Source organism: Bos grunniens, chromosome 7, assembly GCF_055505025.1.
Source record: "Bos grunniens cultivar Pamir isolate PY7600 chromosome 7, Bosgru_T2T1.0, whole genome shotgun sequence".
Taxonomy (NCBI): Eukaryota; Metazoa; Chordata; class Mammalia; order Artiodactyla; family Bovidae; genus Bos; species Bos grunniens.
Genome location: NC_141171.1, coordinates 18,041,415 through 18,061,673, shown reverse-complemented (window position 1 = coordinate 18,061,673; position 20,259 = coordinate 18,041,415). Strand labels below are relative to the sequence as shown.

At 54.6% G+C, this 20,259-nt stretch overlaps 2 protein-coding genes across 7 annotated transcripts; one reads left to right on the top strand and one right to left on the bottom strand.

Moving 5' to 3' along the window:
- The first annotated feature begins 15 nt into the window (after positions 1-15).
- CRB3 (crumbs cell polarity complex component 3) lies at positions 16-5,523 on the top strand. Its single transcript, XM_086409830.1, has 5 exons — positions 16-154; positions 378-559; positions 1,520-1,608; positions 2,117-2,260; positions 2,599-5,523. The coding sequence occupies exons 2-5, from the start codon at positions 478-480 to the stop codon at positions 2,668-2,670; spliced, it is 387 nt and encodes a 128-aa protein (XP_086265956.1). The 5' UTR covers positions 16-154; positions 378-477; the 3' UTR covers positions 2,671-5,523.
- DENND1C (DENN domain containing 1C) lies at positions 3,099-12,588 on the bottom strand. Of its 6 annotated transcripts, XM_086409791.1 has the most exons (23): positions 12,454-12,588; positions 11,543-11,607; positions 11,417-11,460; positions 11,215-11,264; positions 10,379-10,498; positions 10,227-10,296; positions 9,966-10,046; positions 9,813-9,878; positions 9,657-9,710; positions 9,434-9,544; positions 8,511-8,611; positions 8,359-8,404; positions 8,151-8,252; positions 7,936-8,061; positions 6,856-6,960; positions 5,998-6,088; positions 5,857-5,897; positions 5,311-5,382; positions 4,667-4,711; positions 4,489-4,596; positions 4,217-4,296; positions 3,862-4,069; positions 3,099-3,750 (listed from the first exon to the last, which is right to left on the bottom strand). In XM_086409791.1, exons 1-23 carry the CDS (start codon positions 12,468-12,470, stop codon positions 3,157-3,159), a joined length of 2,397 nt encoding a protein of 798 aa, XP_086265917.1. In that variant the 5' UTR covers positions 12,471-12,588; the 3' UTR covers positions 3,099-3,156. The 6 variants fall into 6 exon arrangements, with proteins under 6 accessions (XP_086265917.1, XP_086265916.1, XP_086265919.1 ...); XM_086409790.1 differs by having other exon boundaries at positions 3,099-4,069; XM_086409793.1 differs by lacking the exon at positions 11,215-11,264 and having other exon boundaries at positions 9,966-10,119; positions 12,454-12,570.
- Positions 12,589-20,259: the final 7,671 nt, after the last annotated feature.

Genomic DNA, 20,259 nt, shown 5'->3' with positions numbered 1-20,259 from the left:
GTGCGCTCCCCTCCCAGGTGAGTGACTAAACTTTCCGGGTCACGTGAGCGGGCGGAGCTGGAACTGTGCGACCCAGCCACTGACCGACGTACCGAGGGTTCGAGCGAAGGACCGGCATCCAGACCCAGAGCGAGGTCGAAGGTGCCCGGACCAGGTAAGGAGGCAGGTCGTGCGGCTGGGCCTGCCGCCCCCTCCCCTCTTCCCTCCTCTTCCCCTTTCCCTAGCCCAGGAACGCGCCGCCCCGAGTTAATCTTTAATCTCTGACCTCTGGCGGCGGGGCGGGGCGGGACTTGCGGGTGGCCAGCACGGGTCGCCCCTCCCAGGGGCCTGTGCCTGGATCCGGCCCCCTCCCCCACGCCCTGGCCTTTCTCCTTCAGCTCCCAGGTGCGGGGTCGAAGGTACCCCCAGCCGGAGATGCGGTAGGAGCGGCCCCCGCGACAAGCCCCTTCCCTGTGCCACCAGCCTGTCACCCGGCCCATGGCGAGCCCGAGCCTGGAGCCGCTTCTGGCGCTCGGCCTGCCACTGCTGCTGGCCCGCTGGGGCCGGGTCGGGGGGCAAGGTAGGTACCGGTCCGGGGCGCTGGGGGTCTGGGCTCTGAAGAGCTATGTCACTGGAACACGGAGAGGTCAAGAACCCAGGTGCGGGCATGTGATGCCTTGGGAGCCGGAGTCGATAGTCAGAGCTGGAGGGTTAGAATTTCTGTGTCCTTCCGAATTGGAAGGTTGGAGTTGGTCTAGGAGAATTCCTGAGTTGGGTGGAATTGTGAGCTGCTGGGAGAGGAGGCCTGCGGGCCGGAGTCTCAGTAAGGTTGAGGACTCTGGGAAATGCGAATCAGGAGGAAGCCTGCCTGGGGCTTCAGGCCCAGGTTGAGCAGACTGGCCTGAGGTGTGGACCCTGCCTTTTTGCCCTCTATTCTAGTTTCGGGTGCCTGGGGGGAGGTGTGTGAGTCAGACACTCCGGGGAAATACGGGATCCGCCCAGCTCCTTAAGGGCTGAGGGAGGGCCGGGGAGGTGGGTTGTCGAGGTGGGGAAGGGTTGGGTTTCCAGACACTATCCATTATAATAGCCCCCAACTCAGTGCAAACTGCAAACTGCTGTTGGTTGATTACTCGCTGCTGGGCTACCAGGGGTGGGGGTCTCCAGAGAAGCAAAATCAGTGAGGCCATCCCCTTCATGGAGGGTACCCACAGAATGAAAGACTCAGAAGGGCAGAGTTCTAGTGAGGGGAAATGTCCAAGGATGATGAAGATGTTTCCAGATGGAAAGGAATAGATGGGGGTTCATTTATCTTCTCTGGAGTTTCCCAGATGGCTCAGCAGGTAAAGAATCCACCTGCCATGAAGGAGCTGTAGGTTCGATCCCTGGGTTCGGGAAGGTCCCATGGAGGAGGAAATGGCAACCCACTCTAGTATTCTTGCCTGAAAAATCCGGTGGACAGAGGAGCCTGGCAGGCTATACAGTCCATGGGGTTGCAAAGAGTTGAACATGACTGAGCAACTTAGCATTGTCTTCTCTACAGTTTCCCCAGCAGTTTCTACGACCTGGTCCACAAGTGTGAACACCACCACTACGCCCTCTGGCCCCAGCCCTGGTTCCAATGGAGGCCTGGTGAGTTGAGTGGGGAGGGTGGTGTATAGGGGAGGAGGGCGGAAGGGATTTTATTGAGGAGTCCCTCAGGTAGCAGATGGGAGGGCCTAGACTTTCAGGGATGACTGGTTGGGTTTGGTGGGGGGAGGCATTGGAGAACCCTATGGGAGAGATCAGAAGGCCAACTCGGCAAATGGGGAGACCAAGAATGCCTGGAAGGGAGTGAGCAAGAATACCCTGCCTGGCAAGGTCAGGAGCCCCCTGTGCCTCTCAGGCAGGGGGAAGGGGGAGCTAGAAGCTTAGGTGTGGCAGGCACTTGGAAGGAGGACCCCAGACACAGCAGGTGGAAGAGCCCAGGAGCCCAGGTATGATAGATGGGGATCAGGAACCCTGGGGGAAGGAACCCAGTCACCCAAGGTGGCAGGTGTTGGGGGAGGGGATTACCATCCCTAGAGGCTTCTCCAGGTCAGGGGGTGGACAGGATGTCCAGATTCAGGGGTAACTCACACCCATCCCCCCTCCCCCACAGTCACAGGAGGCCACCACCGCCATCATCGTGGTTTTCTCTCTCCTGGCTGCTGTGCTCCTGGCTGTGGGTCTGGCCCTGCTGGTGCGGAAGCTACGGGAGAAGAGGCAAACGGAGGGCACCTACCGGCCCAGCAGTGAGGAGCAGGTGGGTGCCCGAGCTCCACCGCCCCCCAATCTCAAGCTGCCGCCTGAGGAGCGGCTCATCTGAAGGCTGGGGCTGGCCGCAGCCACCAACACTGCTCAGGACTGCCCGGCACTCGCTCTCTCACAGCCACCGAGACACCGGCCTCTGATGGTTCCGGAGGACTTGGGGGGCCGCGGGGCACCTGCTGGGCGGGCTCTGCGAAGCATGCCGCCTCTGCTTGACTCTGCCTGCAGTTGGGGTGCCAGGGCTGGGGACCCACCTCCTCGCTTGCTGCACCATCGGTTATCTGTCCCGCTGCCGCACAGGCCCGACACTCCCCTCCTCTCCTTTCCTTTCAGTTCTCCCACGCAGCTGAGGCCCGGGCTCCCCAGGACTCCAAGGAGACGGTGCGGGGCTGCCTGCCCATCTAGGTCCCCTTCCTCTACCCATCACCCTTCCTGGTTGTGTGACCTTGGGGGAAGGCAGAGCCCTCTCTGGGCAATCAAACCCACCCAGTGCTTAACAATAGACGGGAAGAAGGTGCTTCTAAGACTGTGCCTTTGATGGCAGGGGACACTGAGGCTGCTCATTTTACACATATATCTATATAGTGGTGGTGAGATATTATAAGACCTTCCTGTGGGCTGGTAGGAGTAGGAATTAGCCTAGATGAAGGAGACTCCTACAGGGCACATAGGCTGTTGGAGGGCCCTAGGGGCTGGGAGGGCTTCCTGGAAGGGAGGGGCTTTTAGCTTCACCTAAGAGCCAGCCTGAGGTTGCCTCTGGAGGGGAGGTGGTGAGTGGTGTGGGTTTCTGAGCAAAAGAGGGCTCCCAGATAAACTCGTCAGGAAAATCCAGCTTTGGGCTCTTGAGGCTTTATTAACAAGGGGCCAGAGTCTCTCCCAGATCCTTGGTCCTTAACCTTCAAAACACTTTTTAAGCTCAGCAACTCTGGGCCCGCTCCTGGCCTGGGGCTCCTGCCAGTTGCTTGCAGGTGCAGCTGGGGACCTGGGGGCTTCTGGCTCCTCAAGGGGCTGGAGGTGAACTGCGAGCAGGCCCTCTGAAGGTGAGGCTCCGGGGTTCTCTGAGGAACCCGGATCCGAGACAGAATCAAGGGCTTGGGATGTCCAGGTAACACCCAAGTTGGGCTCAGGTCGGGGGCTTTCTGGAGGGCTGGGCTGGCTGGGTGCTGCCAAGAGCTGGGAGCGGGGGTCCTCCTGGGCTGTGGGATCTTCAGTTGCTTCATGGGGAGGGGAGAAGTGGGGAGGCTGGGGCTCTGTGGGAGAGGATCCAGGGTCCCCTTTGCTGCTGGGGTCTGCAGAAGCTGTCAAAGACTGGGATGGAGACTCAATTTCTGGGCCAGTCTCTGAGGGCAGTTGGCACGTGGGGTGCTTCCCAGAGCTTGTGGCATCCAAAGGCTGAGGGGTGTGCAGAGGCAGCAAGGACAGGTGCTGGGGCTCTGGCGGTTTGTCATCATCCGCTTGCCAACTCGATCTTCCCGGTATGTCAGGCTGGGTAGGGGTGGGAGATGGGCAGGTTGCTGGCCTTTGGATGAAGCAGGTGCTGGCAGGTTGGATGGACAAATGGGGAAGGACTGGGGGGCCGGGGAGTGGGGCTCTCACCAGGCTGAGGCAGCTGTCCAAGTCCTCTCTGTGGCAGCAGTCTAAACTCTGGCTGGGCCGCAGGCTACCAGTCCGCGTGGCTCTCGTGCTCAGGCTATCCAATATCTCACTTAGCAAATCCAGTTCTTCTCCAGACCCCAGGAAGCTGCCATCCAGCGCTTCCTCTGCCCACGGATCCTGAGCATCCTCTGGGCTCAGGGAGGGTGTCCTGGGTGAGGATGGACAGCCTCAGGTTCCTGCCCCAGACCAGCTGCCCTGAAGTGTCTGGAGTCTGGGGACCCACTTTCCCATCAGTCTTGGCCCCCACTTCCAACACTACCCACCCCCCCGCCAACCCCCTGCCTTGGAGTCTTACCTCTCTTCCAGGGACTCAGAAGGTTTCTCTTCCAGCCTAAGTCTCCTGCTGGGGCGACTCCTAGGGCGAAGGGGCCGATTCTGCAAAGGACACATTTGGGGGCTGGGGGCAGGGCCTCAGGAGCTACAGAATTGGGGGGCTCTGTGAATGGGGGATGGTGTGGGCACCCCATTTTGGGGTAGTTGAGATGTCTGGTTGGAGGCAGGGAAGGAGAGAAGGACGTGGTGATAATTCCAGGTGTGTGCATTGGCACTAGGTGGGACGGGGCTTACCTGTCCAAAGTGCTGGGTGATAGGCAGGCGCTGCTGCAGGCGATCTGAGCGGCTGGTGAGGGAAGGGGCCCTCAAGGAGCCCCCCCTCTGCAGGCCAGAGTCCCCTTCCTAGGAAGAGGGTGGGTAAGCCAGGAACTGCTTCCCCCCACTGTCCCCTGGCATTGGCCACTGACTTTACCTTGTACATGAGAAGACTCTGCATACCCTTCAAGCCGCTCTTTGCCTATGGAGGAACCGAAAGAGTGATTTGACACCGGCATTTGAGAACCAGGCCCTCCACCCCTGAGGCCAGATTCATCTCCCCATCTGCTCATGGGTGACTCAAAATACATTCAGAATCCCCCTGTACCAGCTAAGGCGTCAATACAAACATGCCTCTTTGACTAATACAAAAGGAATATTCCCTGAGGAGATAACCCCCAAATGAAACAGGCAGTGGCAAAGCCGGAACGCCGTAAAAAGTCCGTGTTCAAAAGCCGAGCAAAGAATAAAAATTCAACAGACGGTTCCAAGCTGCGGGAGCCGGTCCCAGGAAACTTTTGGATTTGGGAGAAAAACAAAACACTAAGCGTGGAAGCAGAAATGTTAGTGTCTAAGAAGGAATACCCCAAGATGTTTGCCAAAGAGTCCTGGTGATCATTTTTAAATAGGAAAGACGATCTGACAACCGTGAAAGAACACAGTCAATGGAAAATAAAAGTAGGAAACATTGCAACTGGTTTAACTGCTGGTTCAGTTCTGATAAATTGTCCTCTAAACGGAAGGTTAAAACATCCTCTGGCTTGGTCACCCTGGTAACTGGTCTGTCCACCCCAGCCTCACCGAGCGGTACATGTTCCTGACAGCTGGTTGGGTCTTGGCCTTGACGGAGTGCAGAAGGGCACCACCACCTTTCTGTGGAGAGAAAGCCAAGGCAGAGAGGCATAGGCATATCCTAGACCCCACCTGCCCACCTGGGCTGTGTGTTGCTGGAAAAACCCTTTTTCCTCTCTGAATCTTCTTTTTTATTAAATTAAAAAACTGAGTTATAATTTACATACCATACAAGTCACTTGCCTTACTTGCGCAACTCAATGATTTTTGGTAGGTTTACAGTAGTTGCATAACTATCACCATAGGCATAGAGGTTTTTTGTTTGTTGTGTGTATTTTGTGTGTGTGTGTGGTATGTCGGATTTTAGTTCTCTGACCAGGGATCAAACTCCCCTGCCCTCTGCGTTGGAAGCGCGGAGTCCTAACTGCTGGACTGCCGGGAAAGTTCCTCTCCCTGAGTCTTGATTTTTTTCACCTCTTTCTATAAATGGGCATAGTGAGGATGGCTATGGGTTTAATTTAATCCTGTGATAAACACTAAAAGTGGTATTACTACCTTCAGGTTGTCTGCCCAAAGCTGGTAGGAGCGGAGTGTCCCTGCAGAGAAGAGAGCAGAGAGCATAGCATCTTCAGGGTGGTTGGGCTTAGGTGGGGGTGCTGGTGGGGTGGAGGCTCTGAGGCCAGGTGCAGAGCTTACCTGAGGAAGCCCCACTACAAGTGATCTCCTGTTCGAAGAGGTCTGAGAAGCCTTCACCCGTGTTCAGCTTCTCCAGTCGGCCTTCGATGAACTGGGGGTGTGGGAGAAACAGGAAATCAGGGTGCCCCAAACATTAGAATGCAAGTTCTAGGGATCTACTCCTATCAAGACAGAAGACATCCTTGGCCCCACCCTTCCCCAACATGAGGCCCCAGGAGTCTGGAGCCCATCTCAGCAAGTCAGAGGTCCACCCCTCCCCACCCCAAGTCAGGATCTGTCTTCAGGGACCAGACTCTGTCGCTCACAGGGTCGGAGAAGTAAGATTGCCACTCCACACATGCCTGCCTCCTCTCAGTGACCCTGGGAAGAGGTCGACTCCACCTCCAGGGACCCTAGAAGCCAGTTCGCCCTGAAGGACACTAAAGTTCATCCAACTTTCTTCCCAGAACCCAAAAGTCCGGTTCCACCTCCCCCTCCCCTCATCCCTGGGGTCCAAAAGGCCGGCCTGCCTCCCCTCCCCGCAAAGGGAGTCTGACATGAACCTCCATCCTCGATCCAGGAGGCCCCAGCGTTAGGACTCAATAATTTGGTTCCAGCCCAATCTCCTCAGGGACCTAGAAGTAAAGCTTATCCCTAGGAACTCAGATCAGGGGGCTTCCATTTTTAGAGACCCAAGAATTCATGTCTCTCCCACCCCGGAGACCCTGGAGTGGGGATCCGGCAGGGCCAACTCTCTCCCCGCCGGGTGAACCCAGGCGTCCATCCCTCCAGCCCCGGCTCCGCCCTCTGGGATGCGCGCACCAGCGCCCCTAACCCCGCCCCTCCGGCCTCAGCCCCGCCCCCAAGGCTCTGGCCCACCTGTTTGAACAGCTGCAGGTGCACAGCCCGCCGGTGGAAGGCCTGCAGCGGCGCCCCGGGTTTCTGGGCCAAGAAGGCTTCTTCACTGAAGGTGACAGGCTGGCCCTGGAAGAAGGACTCGAATTCTAAGCTCCTCGCGGCTCTCCTGGATCCCTTATTCTGCCTTCCTTATTCTACTGTCCATCTGTGTAGCTAACATTGATGGAGTGCCTCTGTGTGCTTGAACTCCATCAGGACTTCATGGGCAGCAGGGAGGACCTGGGCTTTTACCCGGAGGCGGGTGGCAGATGGGACCTGACTCATGCTCCTAAGTGACCTCTGGCGGTTGCGAGGAGGTCAGACTATGGAGCGCGGGGGTGAGAACCCGGAGAGGGGACTTACAGTGACTCGATGAGAGCGCTGATTCAGGCAACAAACAAACAAGAGGGGCCAGAATGGAGTGGAGACAGAGGAGGAGGAGAAATGGACAGTGTCCGGCTGAGTTCAGGGGCAGAGCTGACTGGAACATCAGATTCTCAAATGATGGAACTCTCTGACAACCTTTTTATAGAACAGTTGTGAGAAACTGTGGGTAGGGGTGAGGAGGGTGTCAGGGTTGAAAGTCAGCAGATCAAAGCCCTGGCTTCAACACCCACCTGCTGTGGGTTTTCTCCAAGCCTTGTTTTTTTCACATGTAAACTGGGACCATAATAGTATCCCTCTCATTGTATTGTTATGAGCATTGAGATAATGACAGCAACTGTAAACCTCGCGTTTATCTATTGCGATGTGCCAAGCACTGTCCGAGCATTTCAGACACACATGACCTTTTTGGGTGGGTACTGTTGTGGTCCCATTTTACAGATGAGCAAACAGAAGCGCTAGAGAAGGAAATGGCAACCCACTCCAGTACTCTTGCCTGGAGAATCCCATGGACAGAGAAGCCTGGAGGGCTATAGTCCATGGAGTGGCAGATAGTCGGACACGACTGAAGCGACTTAGCACGCAAATGGAAGCTCAAAGTAAGCACTCCATAAAAACTGGGTATTATTATCCTGCAGGCACCCACGGGGCTGCTCCCTTCTCATTCCTGCTACTCACCGGGCTGCAGACGAGAGCATCGCGGTACCCTCCGAAGAGCAGGGCCTGGGCTTTGAGGAAGAGACGGGACACCCCTTCCCCAGGGGCCAGCGCGACCTTCCTTAGCCGCAGCCTCAGTAGAGACACCTGGGGGACAAGGGGGCAGCGCTGAGCGGGCAGGTGCTGAGCCTCGCCTACCGGATGTGGCAGGAGGCTGGGGAGCGGGTGACACTGACCACGTCTGGGGGCAGCGCCTGCACATCGTCGAAGGGTGTCTCCAAGGTATTGGAGTCGACGTTCAAAATCACGACGTCCTCCAGGGCTTTCTCCCGCACTCTCTGCATTGGAGAGTCGGAGGGGGTGGCCGCTCAGGGCCCGAGGATCTCGGGCGGGGAAGGGTACACACTCCGCCCGCCCGTGCCTTCCAGGCCCGCTCCCGCTTACCTCAGCGAGACTGGCGTGCACTCCGATGAGGTAGGGCATAGGCGCGCTGTGGACGACCGAGGGGGCCCGGTCACGCAGGCGCCGTCCCCGGGTCCCCAGGACCCCAGGCTTCTTCCCCAAGCCCTGCTCCCTCCCCAGGCCCCGACCCTCACCAGCAGTAGTCCAGTAAATGCGGCGGCAGCGTGGGGATCAGCACGTGCTCCCAGTGCATGGGATACAGGAGAGCGCAGGACGCGTGGACACAGGAGGTCAGCTGGGGACGGGTGGAGGGGACCTTGGAGTCAGAGCCTGGACTCCCAGCTTCAAGGATTCCTCGCTGGGACGGTGGCTCCCCCGACTTCATTTCTCACGTCCTCTGTCTCCTGTCTCCCTCCACCCCTTTCCTCAGCGAATACTGGATAAGAAGTGAAAACTGAAATACTTTCACGTGAAGGCCAATAATTCTGCAAATTACAGTGTTGGGGGCTGGTGCTGCCAGGACTCGGCATGTGCTAGTCTCTTTCTCTCTAGGGGGCGAAGCTAATATTCAGCTCTCCGGATCACTCTCTTTAGGGGTAGGACAGCGACCCAGCCCACCAACCCCATCCTGAAAGAATTAGAACTAGTATTGAGCTGGACCTGGTCTCGCCTCTAGGGGTGGAGCAACGGTTAGCCTCACTGACCCCACCCCTAAAGAGGTGGAGCTAGAATTCAGTCCCTCCCTGGTCCCGCCCCTAGCGGTGGGGCCAGCATGCAGCCTCCATTTCCCCTGTCCTTCCTCTCTAGGGGCGGAGCTAGAATTTAGGCCTCCCTGCGCTCACCCTTTGGGGGGCGGAACCAGTCTTGTTCCGGCCCGTAGTGGGTGGAGCCTGGACTCAGCGCACCAAAGCCAGACTATACAGCATCCCCCTCGGATTTCCCCCAAGAAGGTGGAACCAGGGTTCAACGCAACCATGACCTTCAAAGGCGCAGAGCCAGGACTTTGTCCTCGGGTCTCGCCTAGTGGGGTTAGAGCTAGGAATCCGCCCCGGTTGTCCCGCCCCGAGAGGCCAAGCGAAGCCTCTGTCCCTCCCTGGCCCGGCGACCCCCGCCTCACTGTGCTCAGTTTGCTAGACGTGAGCAGGACCCTTCGCTCTGCTAGGAGGGCGGCGAACAGTCCCACGATGTTCTCGTCGGTCACCGCCACCACCAGCTCCGTTAGGTTCCTCTGAAGAACAGAGAGAGACGCTGGACACGAGGGACCACAGGATCTCACAGCCCCCTCCTGGTTTCTGGACCTCTACCCTCCCCCAGAGCTCCCTCCCGGGGTCTCCACTCACGTTCTCAGGAATGGATGGCAGGCGGCTGGAGTCGGGAGCCACGAAGCAGGAAAGCTGGCGGGGGATTGGGGGAATGGGGAGAGGGAGAGGACCGATCAGTCAGTGGATTGTCCTCACGGGGATCCCAACCTTCCAGGGTTCCCCATCTCTGCTCACCGACATGTTCTTCCCAGGGACAGGGGACTGCAGGCCTTCTGCACTGGCAATCCTCACTCCACTGCCCTGGGGGAGAGATGTACGGTGTACTCCTCAGGGCCTGGGTGCAGCCTATCCTGCCACCGGAGGTCCGCCGCCTCCGAGGGTACTCACCAACTCCAGACCTACTGAGGCCTGGGTCCCAGGAAGGGGCTGCTGCAGCAGATTTAGAAGAAGTTCGTCCACCTCTGAGACCTGAGTGGGGGTGGGATATCTGAGCCAGGACGTGGGTTGGGGACTCTGAGGGTCTTGACTCAGGCTGGATGGTCTGGGAGGAGTCAAGGGGCCCAGGTCAGGCTTGGGAGGCTAAGGGCTTGGGTGGTGGTGGGGCAGGGGGCTGGGACTCCTGCAGAAATGACGGAGGGTTGGTCTCACTTGGTCTTGAGCCAGGAGGTCCCCCACTGTGTTCAGCAGCTTGTAGAACACCTCAAACCAAGGCAGGTGGCTATGGAGAGTGGACACAATTTCCATGGAGTGCCCCTGGGCAGAGTCCCCAACCCCCACCCCCAGACCCCCAGCTCCCACACCTGAGGATACAGAGACAGCTGAGAGCACCAGCCCGCAGGCGGCAGAAACCAAACCTGCGGGTGCCGGTCAGATCTGTGAGCGCGAAGGTGAAATGCTGTACAGCGGTGCTGGGGGTCTCCCTGGGAGCAGGAAAGGCTCTCAGAGACCTGGGCATCCCACCCCTGTGAACCCCCCTCCCCTCCATGCCCCTGGCAACGCTCCTCATACTGTGTCCATCAGTCTGGAGCCCTGGGCATATAGGTCCCTAGTTGACAGGGTCCTTGATTCTCTGAGTCCCTGGGTTCCTCTGTCCCTGGTTCTCTGAGTCCCTGGATCCCTCAAGTTCCTGGTTCTCTGAGTCCCTGGATCCCAAAGCCCCTGAATCTCCAAGCCTCTGGGTCCCTGAGCCCCTGGGTCCCTCAGTCCCTGGATCCCCTCAGTCCTTGGATCCCTAAGGCCCTGGGTCCCTGAGCTCCTGGGTCTCTGAATCCCTGAGTCCATGGTTCCCTGAGTCCCTGGATCCCTGAGCCCCTGGGTCCCCGTGTCCCTGGATCTCTCAGCCCGAGGTCCTGGGTCCCTGAGGCCCTGGGTTCCTGGACCCTTGGATCCCTGGGCCCCTGGATCCCTGGGCCCCTGAATCCCTGGGCCTTTGGAACCCTGAGTCCTTGGATAAATGAGTCCCTTTGCGTATAGGTCACTATTTGTCAAATTCCCTGGGTGTCTGAGTCCCTAGGCCCCTGAATCTCAGACCCCTGGGCATATGAGCTCTGCTATCTGAGTCTCTGGGTGTTTGAGTACTGAGGGTCCATGAGAGGTCTGGATCCCTGGGTCCTCGGGTGTCTGCTTCCTTCCATACCTTTCCACATCAAAAGGGAAGCAGAATTTAGGCACCATCTGCATAGACTCCTGGGGATGGAGAGAAGCACACACTGCTTGGCCACTCAGCTTGGGCCCCACCGCAGAGCTCCCGGCGGTGGTCTGTGGTCCCAGACATTGGGGCCCCTCCCCCAGGGGAACAGGCCCTGGCCCCGGGAGAAGAAAGGAGCCAGCCTGCATACCTGGTCCTGGAAGTCTGGGGGGAATTGCCGCAGGATGGGGGGATCTGCACGGAAAATGAGCCACTAAGTTCAGGGTCCCAGGCCCACCCTCCGTCTCCCCTCCCCCAGCAATGGCCCCTGACTCACCTTCCTGCAGGGAGGCAGGGTAGGCTGCTTCGAAGAACCAATCAAACAGGGCAGGGGGACCCCCTCTGTGGGACAGAAAAGGGTTTAGTGGGTCCAGGGACTTGCTTGTGTGTGTGCCTGCACATGTGCGTGACTGTGTGTGTGTGTGTGTGTGTGTGTGTGTGTGTATATGTGTGTGTGCGCGATTCTATACTGTGTCTGCCTGAAAAGATCTGACTCTCCAGGTAAGACTGTGTGTGTGTGTGGCCGAGCCAGTATACCCCCCTCTTCTTGCATAGCCGGTCGCGTCACTGGGCATATGTTCGAGGCCCTGCCCCAAGACTTCATGGGGCCCTGGGGACTGATCCCAGGTTTCCTATCCAAGGAAAGAGGGCAGTGTGCCCTGATCCTCCTGGGAAGCCTGCAGTCTCTGCCTTCCTCCCCTGGCCCTCTCCCCACACCCACCGTGCAGAGGCTTCGGGGACAGAGAAAGAGGATGGGAGGGAGTGCAGACACACTGTCCCAAACATGGGGACCTCCTCATGCTGAGCTTCATCCTCACACTGACATAAATCCCACACAATCAGTCACACACACACATGGACACACAGAGTCCCCCTTCCCCCACTGCTGGCCCCGGAAGCCAGACTCCCCATCACTGAGATGTAGCAAAAGGCACACGCTCAGAGCAACAAACTTAATCATACAGAGGGAGAGGGAGAGAGAGACGGGGGAAAGTCCCAGAGTGGCCTGAGTGTGCCTGAGAGCAGAGTCCATACTGTAGGCCAGCTGAGTCCTACTCTGATTCCAGCCACCTGCCCCTGTGACTCACAGTCCCTCCCCGGCCTGCCCCAGCCTTGCTCCCCTCAGCCCCAGCCCAGGCCTGGTCTGGGAATCTTGGTCCAGAGGATGGGAGAGGGGGCAGCTCTTACTCGGCTGTGGATCCCATGGTCCCTGGAGGGCTGGCCCAGCGGGACCCTTTCCCCAGGGGTCCTGGGGGCCTGTGCTTTCTTGGGGCTGGGCCCTGAGCCGCCTCAGCTTCCTGTGTGGCTGAGAGAGGAAGTTTAACGGGTGACGTCCCCAGAGGAAGGCTCCTGCCCCCACCCACTGTGAGAGACCCAGGCGTCTTGCCTTCTAGCCTTCCGCAGGATGGGTGGGCAAGAGGTCTGTAGGCTCAGAGGCCAGATCCCCTGCCAGGCCTGCCAGGATGGGCCACGTGTGGACCCCACCATTACATCCAAGCCTTCCCTTCTCTGTAGCAGCCCAGGACTCACAGTTTGCCTAAAATGCTTCCTCTTCTCTTAACTCTTTTCCCTTTGGTCCATTTGCACTGGCCATTCCTCATGGGACCGCCAGAGGGAGCCAGGATGGAAAGTGGACACGGGGGTGGGAGGGCACAAGGAAGGTGGATGGACAGCAGACAGAACACAGGCACCAACAGGCAACACACAATGGCCAGGAAGTGACCAACACAAACAGGCCAGAACAGTCACAGACCGCAGGCAGACACAGAGATACCCAGTTGTAAAGGCAGCACGTAGTCACAGACACAAAGTGACGAGCACAGAGGGACAACACATACATAAAGAAGTCCTTGTCCATCCAGACGACAGGCGCAGGGGGATAACACACAGGTTGCACCCAGCGAACAGTTCCAGACAGAGACAACAGACACACACACAGAGACCACAGTTGTCGAGACAAATGGAATATCAGAGAAACAGAGCCAGACAAGAGACCGAAATGCACAGGGCACAGATGCAGAGCAGTAACAAAGGGACAGACACGGTCAGGGCTCAACCTCAAGTCAGATTCATAGCCGGACATAGTCACACACACACAGAGACACACAGCAGTGTTGTGTGTCAGAGACACACAGTGTCAGAGACACACCCAAGCAGTGTTGCAGACTGAAAAACAGACAGACACCTGGGACAGTTGTCATGTTGAAAAACAAAAATCAGTAGACACACTTGAAAGCACCAAGGCAGGAGACATTTATGGTCATGCACATACATGCAAAATCCCACAGACAGGGACTTCCTGGTGGTCCAGTGGCTAAGAATCCACCCTCCCAAATGCAGAAGGCTTGGGTTCAATCCCTGGTCAAGGAACTAGATCCCACATACCGCAACTAAGAGTTTGCATGCCACAATGAAATGCAGTGCAGCCAAATGAAATGAATATAAATATTTAAAAAAAAATTCCACAGAGTCAAAATGCTGCAGAGTTTTCAAGACTCCTCGGCTCCCTGCAAGATGTTGAGAATGTCTGTGTGGATGGAGGCGTGCATTTCCACGAGTCCACATGTGACCTGGTGTGGCTTGGGGTATCTGGGGTTGAACACGGTGTCCGTGTGCCTGTAGAATTTGTGTCTACTCCATCAGGCTGCGTGAGAATGTGGATGACTGGGGATTTTCCTTCTGTGCCTGTCCACATGACTGTGGGTGCAAGGGTATTTCCACTCTGGGTGGTGGGGGATAAGTTAGTGCATAAGCGTATGAACACACACAGAGATATATACATACAGACACAGCCCTCCAAGGCTTCCAGCCAAGATGTATATGAATGAGGCTGATCACAGCTCGGTCCCCTCTTTCTCTCCAAGGGGAGCTGGCTCCCAGCCAGGGCTGGGGATCAGGGGTACAAAATACTCGGGCCATCCCTCTCTGCTTCACCCTTTGGGGCCTTGCTATAGACTGCATATTTATGGGGCTCCTTGAATTTATATTGTGAATCTCTCTCTCTCTTTTTTTTTTTTTGGTGTGAGGAACCAGGCTTGATGGATCCTAGTTCCCTGACCGGGCACTGAATCCAGGGCCATGTCAGTGAAAGCTCGGAGTCCTGACCACTGGACAACCAGGGAACTCTCAATGCTAAATCTTAACCCCTAGGGTGGTGGTATTAGGAGGTGGGGAGTGGGTCTTTGGAAAAATAATTACATCATGAGGGTGAATCCCATGAATTGGATTAGTCTCCTCTTAACCCTGAATATTCATTAGAAAGACTGAAGCTGAAAGCTCCAATATTTTGGCCACCAGATGTGAAAAGCCGACTCGCTGGAAAAGACCCTGATGCAGGGAAAGGTTGAGGGCAGGAAGAGAAGGGGGCAACAGAAGATGAGTTGGTTAGATACCATCACTGACTTGATGGACATGAATTTGCCCAAACTCTGGGAGATAGTGAAGGACAGAGAAACCTGGTGCACTGCAGTTCACGGGGTCACAAAGAATCAGAAACGACTTAGCAGCTAAACATCACCACCACCAACAAACTCATAAAGGAGATGCCAGAGAGATCCATTACTCCTGCCACCATGTCAGGACATGGCAAGAAGACTGCCATCAGTGAACCAGGAAGCAGGCTCTCATCATAACTTCTGGCACCTTGATCTTGGACTTCCAGTTTCCAGAACCATGAGAAAGAAATGTTTGTTATTGATAAGCCACCCAGTCTATGGTGTTCTGTTAACAGCTGGAATGAACTAAGGCATAGCCTTTGCAGAGATATTTCAAATCCTTCTTCATTTCTGGAATTCAGTCCCATGGGCAGATCCATTGGGGGTGGGAATGAGAGAGGAGCGCATGCTCCTTTGCGAAAGTGGGACCCCATCTGTCCTTGTTTCTGCATCTTTTTTTGGCTGTGCTGTGCAGCATGCATGATCTTAGTTCCCCGACCAGGGACTGAATCCGTGCCCTGTGCAGTGGAAGCATGGAGTTTTAACTTCTGAACCACCAGAGAATTCCCCTGTTTCTGCATTTGTAGCATAAGCAAACATGGTGCTTGTTTCAGAGATCCCACAAAGGTTCAGTGAGAGATTTCACGTGATATATTTAGTACAAAGTCACACCTGAATCAAGCTTTTGGTATGTTCTGTCCATGATTAGGGGAGATGGGTCAGGGAATTGGTTAAGAGAATAATTTTGGAGTTAGAGATACTTGGGTTCTCTAACATCTAACATCTCTGTGACCTTAGGCCAGTCATTTGACCTCTCTGTATTAGTTTTGTCTGGCTATGTAATCTATCACCCTATAGTTTGTGGCTTAAAAGAACACACATTTAGGGACTTCCCTGGTGGTCCAGTGGCTAAGACTCTGCACTCACAGTGCAGGGGGCCTGGGTTCAATCCCTGGTCGGGGAACTGGATCCTACATACCGCAACTAAGCAGTCCCATGCCACTGCTGAAGACCCCACGTGCCGCAGGGAATGTGCTACAAAGATCCTGACCTGACACAGCCAAATAAATAATAAATATTAAAAAAGCACACATTTATTATCTGAAAATTTCTATGGGGGCCAGGGCTCTGGACACAGCTGAGTTGGGTCCTGTACTGCGGGGTCTCTCTGCTGTAATAAGGTATCAGTTGGGCTGTGGTCCCTTCTGATGCCTCAACCGAAAAAGGATCTGCCTCCAAACTCACGGTGGCTGTTGGCAGGAGTCAGTTTATTGTGGACGGAGCACCCCAGTTCCTTGCTTGGCTGTTGACCAGAGGTTACCCTCAGGTTTTGTTTTGTTTTTTTTTTTTGCCATGGGGACCTTCCCAACCTGCTTCTTGCTTCCCCACAACAAGCAAGTTGAAAAGGCAATAGAGAACTCATCAAGGCAGAAGTCACAGGCTTTCGTAAACCAGTCTCAGAAGGAGCATCCCATCGCCTTTGTCATATCCTGTTGAGCAGAAGAAATCTCCGGGTCCAGCCTGTGCTCAGTGGGAGGGGAGAACACAAGGGCGTGAACAGGGAGACAGGCATCATCGAGGATCATCTTAGAAGCCACCTTCCACCTTCCCTGTGTCTTTGTTTTCTTGCTTTATCTTTAAAATAATAAAAAAAAAAATTAGGGACTTCCCTGGTGGTCCAGTGGTTAAGAATCCATCTTGCAATGCAGGGGATGAAGGTTCCATCCTTGGTCAGGGAACTAAGATCCCACTTGCCTCAGAGCAACTAAATCCCCACACCACAACTACTGAGCCTGAGAGCCACATCTAGAGAGTCTATGCACCGCAGTGAAAATCCCATGTGCCACAGCTAGGATTCAACACAGCCAAATAAATATTTTAAAAATTAAAAAAAAAATTTTTTTTTGGTCACCATGTGGTTGGTGGGATTTTAGTTCCCCGCTCAGGGATTGAATTTCTGCCCAGGAAGCAAAGTTCAGGTCCAGGGACTGAACCTCACCCCTGCCGTAAAATCAGAGTCCCAGTGACTGGACCACCAGGGACATCCCTGTCTCCTTTCTTTGAAAGTGAGAAAACATGGGAATTCTCTGGCATTCCAGTGGTTAGAGCTCTGTGCTTTCACTGTGGAGGGCCGGGGTTCAAACCCTGGTCAGGGACTAAGATCCCACAAGCCACGTGGTGCAGCCAATAAATAAAGGAATACACTTTATTTATCATACATCTTTATTATTTATTTTTCACTATGCCGGGTCTTTGTTGCTGTTTCTCGAGTTGTGGTGAGCAGGAGCCACTGTCTAGTTGCCATAGTTGTGGCTCCCGGGCTCTAGAGCACAGGCTCAGTAGTTATGCCTTATGGGCTTAGGTGCTCTGTGGCATGTGGGATCGTCTCGGACCAGGGATCGAACCCATGTCTCCTGCATTGGCAAGCAGATTCTTTACCACTAAGCCACCAGCGAAGCCCCATACATCTTTAATTTTTTTTTAAAGGAAGAAAAGAATACACCTCATAGTGTTGTTGTGGTCTCATTGATTCGCTTGCTCCTTCGTTCAGCTAATAATTACTGAATGTCTGTGTTGCATAAGCTGGTCTATACATGTGGTGAGCAATGTAGACAAGGTTCCTTGAAGCTTACCTTTCAGTGGGGTGGGAAGGGGACAGACAAAAGAAACTAGAAATAGACAAGATAATTTGTGTTAGTGATAGGTGCTATCAGGGAAACACCTGAAAGGAGAAAACGGAGGGAGAGTGACTAGGTATAATTTAGAGTCGCCAGGGCGAGGCTGCTCTAAGCAGGTGTCCTTTGACCTGAAACCGGCGGAGAAGGAGGAGCCAGCCATGTGCACACCTTGGGGAAGAAGGAGCAGGAACTGCATGTGAAAAGGCGCTGAAGCTGCGTTGAGCTGAGCACATAGAGGCCACTGTAGTTTCATCTTTAGGAGGGAGGGGGAAGGTGATGAAGTTGTCGTCATCAGAGTAGAGACCAAGGTGAGAAGTCTAGGTTTCAGTCTGAGTAAGAGGGGAGTCGTGGGTGGGAGGGTTATTATTTGCATACAAAGGCTCCTATGAGTCTGGTGGGAGGAGGTCTTTGCACACTGGGGGAGGGGGAGGGGGCGGGGGCGGAGGTGGGGGTGGGGGTGGGGTGGCAGGCAGCGGAGAGCCCAGGGAAGTGATGGAGGGGATTGACTGGGTGAACAACAATGACGGCTTAGACCGGAGTGTAGATGGGAGGAGTGAACTCGCTCAGTCATGTCTGACTTTTTGTGACCACATGGAGCCTGTCAGGCTCCTCCATCCATGGGATTCTCCAGGCCAGAATACTGGAGTGGGTTGGGGAGGAGAGGAGGGGTCAAATTCAGGACACATTTTGGAGACAGAGACAACTGGATTCAGCAAAAGATCTGAAGAATGTTTTGGGTCTAGAAAACAATGAATCAAGGCTGACTTCTTTTTGTAATCTTTTACTTTAAAAAAATTTATTTTTAATTGGAAGATAATTGCTTTACAAGAGCTTCCCTGGTGGCTCAGTGGTAACGAATCCACCTGCAATGAGGGAGACTTGGGAGATGTGGGTTTGATCCATGGCTCGGGAAGATCCCCTGGAGGAGGGCATGACAACCCACTCCAGTATTCTTGCCTGGGAAATGCCATGGACAGAGGAGCCTGGTGAGCTACAGTCCACAAGGATGCAAAGAGTTGGACATGACTTGGTGCCTAGACAACAATAATAGGGAGTTTTTCTGTGGCCATGTTATATCTAGGATAATAAAGACAGTCAAGCTTGCTGCCTAGTTCATCATCTTTCTGGTCCACCATCCAGTGATGTGCTGAGCCTGCTGAGATGGGGGTGGCTGCAGGCTGGATTTCCCAGGCTGTCTTCCTCCTGGCTGTAGTGGGACGCAGGGAGGGGGCTGGGGCCCCATCCGGAGCTGGTGGTCCCGTGGAAGAGCTGGGTGGGAAAAGTTGGTTGGCTTTCAGCATCCCTCGCTTTCTCTCTGTCTCTCTCCCTCCTAGTTTGCCTTCGTGTGTACCAGAAGCTGGGGGGAAAACTACATTGCCCAGAGTTCTTTGCAGCTCTGGTTCTGGATGCTGATTAGGTTCTACCCTTGAGTAATGCTCCTGAGAGATCTGGCATGTAGAAGTGAGACAGAACAGTGTGTGTGTGTGTGTTTAATTATTTAAAAATAGTTTTAAGTTCATTTTAATTAATTTTGTTCAGTGTCCTAGTGGACCTATCTCTGTGGCTTTGTGAGTGTTGGGGTGGCGTTTTTTAACTCAGTTATTTCCGGTGGCAGCCCTCTGATTCTCCAGTCTGCAGAGGAAGCAGCTCCCAGGGTGGTGTTCCAACCTATTCTAGGGCTACACCAAAGAGGGCCTCATAGGCAGCAATATCAGCATCACTTGGGAGCTTGTTAAAAATGCAGTTTCTCCCCTTCCCCCTGCCCCTTACTGAATCAGAGATTATAAGGTGGAACTCAGGAAGCTGTGTTCATGCAAATTTTCCTGCTGACTCTGTGCTGAGTCACTCATTGTCATGTCCGACTATGCGATCTTGTGGACTGTAGTCCATCAGGCTCCTCTGTCCATGGAATTCTCCAGGCAAGAATACTGGAGTGAGTTGCCATTGCCCTCCTCCAGAGGATCTTCCGGACCCTGGCATCAAACCCACTTCTTTTATGTCTCCTGCAGGTTCTTTACCACTAGCGCCACCTGGGAAGTCCCCTCGTGACTCTGCTGTACATCAAATTTAAGCAGCATTGGCTTACAACCCTCTCTCTCAGCCCCTCCAGAGATGCTGTAAGCCCCTAAATCCTCACTCTAAATGACTCCTACAGCTGCCAAGTGGATGCCTGGGGGCTCAGCAGGGCCCTCCTGCTGAGTATCCAATCCCTTTCTGCTTAATATGCCTAGAGTCTCCCACACTGAACACTGGCTGATAAAGTGCAATCAGAGTTCTTGACCTAAACTATTAGTTTGAATCCCAGGTCACCACTTCATAACCAAGGGATCATGGGCAAGAAACTTTGTGCTGCAAATTGGAATTTCTAAAGATGGTCATAGTTGTAGCTTCTGTTCCACATGCTCTTCTACAACCTATCCTCTGGAACCTGGACAGGCCTTTGTGAACACTTTAATTAGGAGTCCTCAGGACAGCAAGTGACCTCTAAAGCTGTTAGAAAAATGCAATGGGATGTTTGCTGTTGGAGGAACCCAGCCCAGGCAGATCATGGAGAAGTCCCAACACCCTCCTTCTACCCGCCCCTGCTGAGCCCCCAGACATCTATTTGGTGGCTATGTGAGTGGGTCAGTCACCTTGAAAGGAGACCCCTCAGCCTCAAAGAAGATTCTGTAGCTGATGCCACAGGGAGCACCAATAAGCTACCTTTCCAAGCCCTGCCCAAATTGCAGATTTGGGAGCAAAATAAAAAATTGCTGTTGTTTTAAGCCCCTAAATTTTGGGGGGGTTAGTTTGTATGCAGCAAAGGCTAACTGATAACATTGTCTAAAAGCTCAGATCTTTTTTTTTTTTTTTTGGCCATGCCATGCAGCTTGTGGGATCTT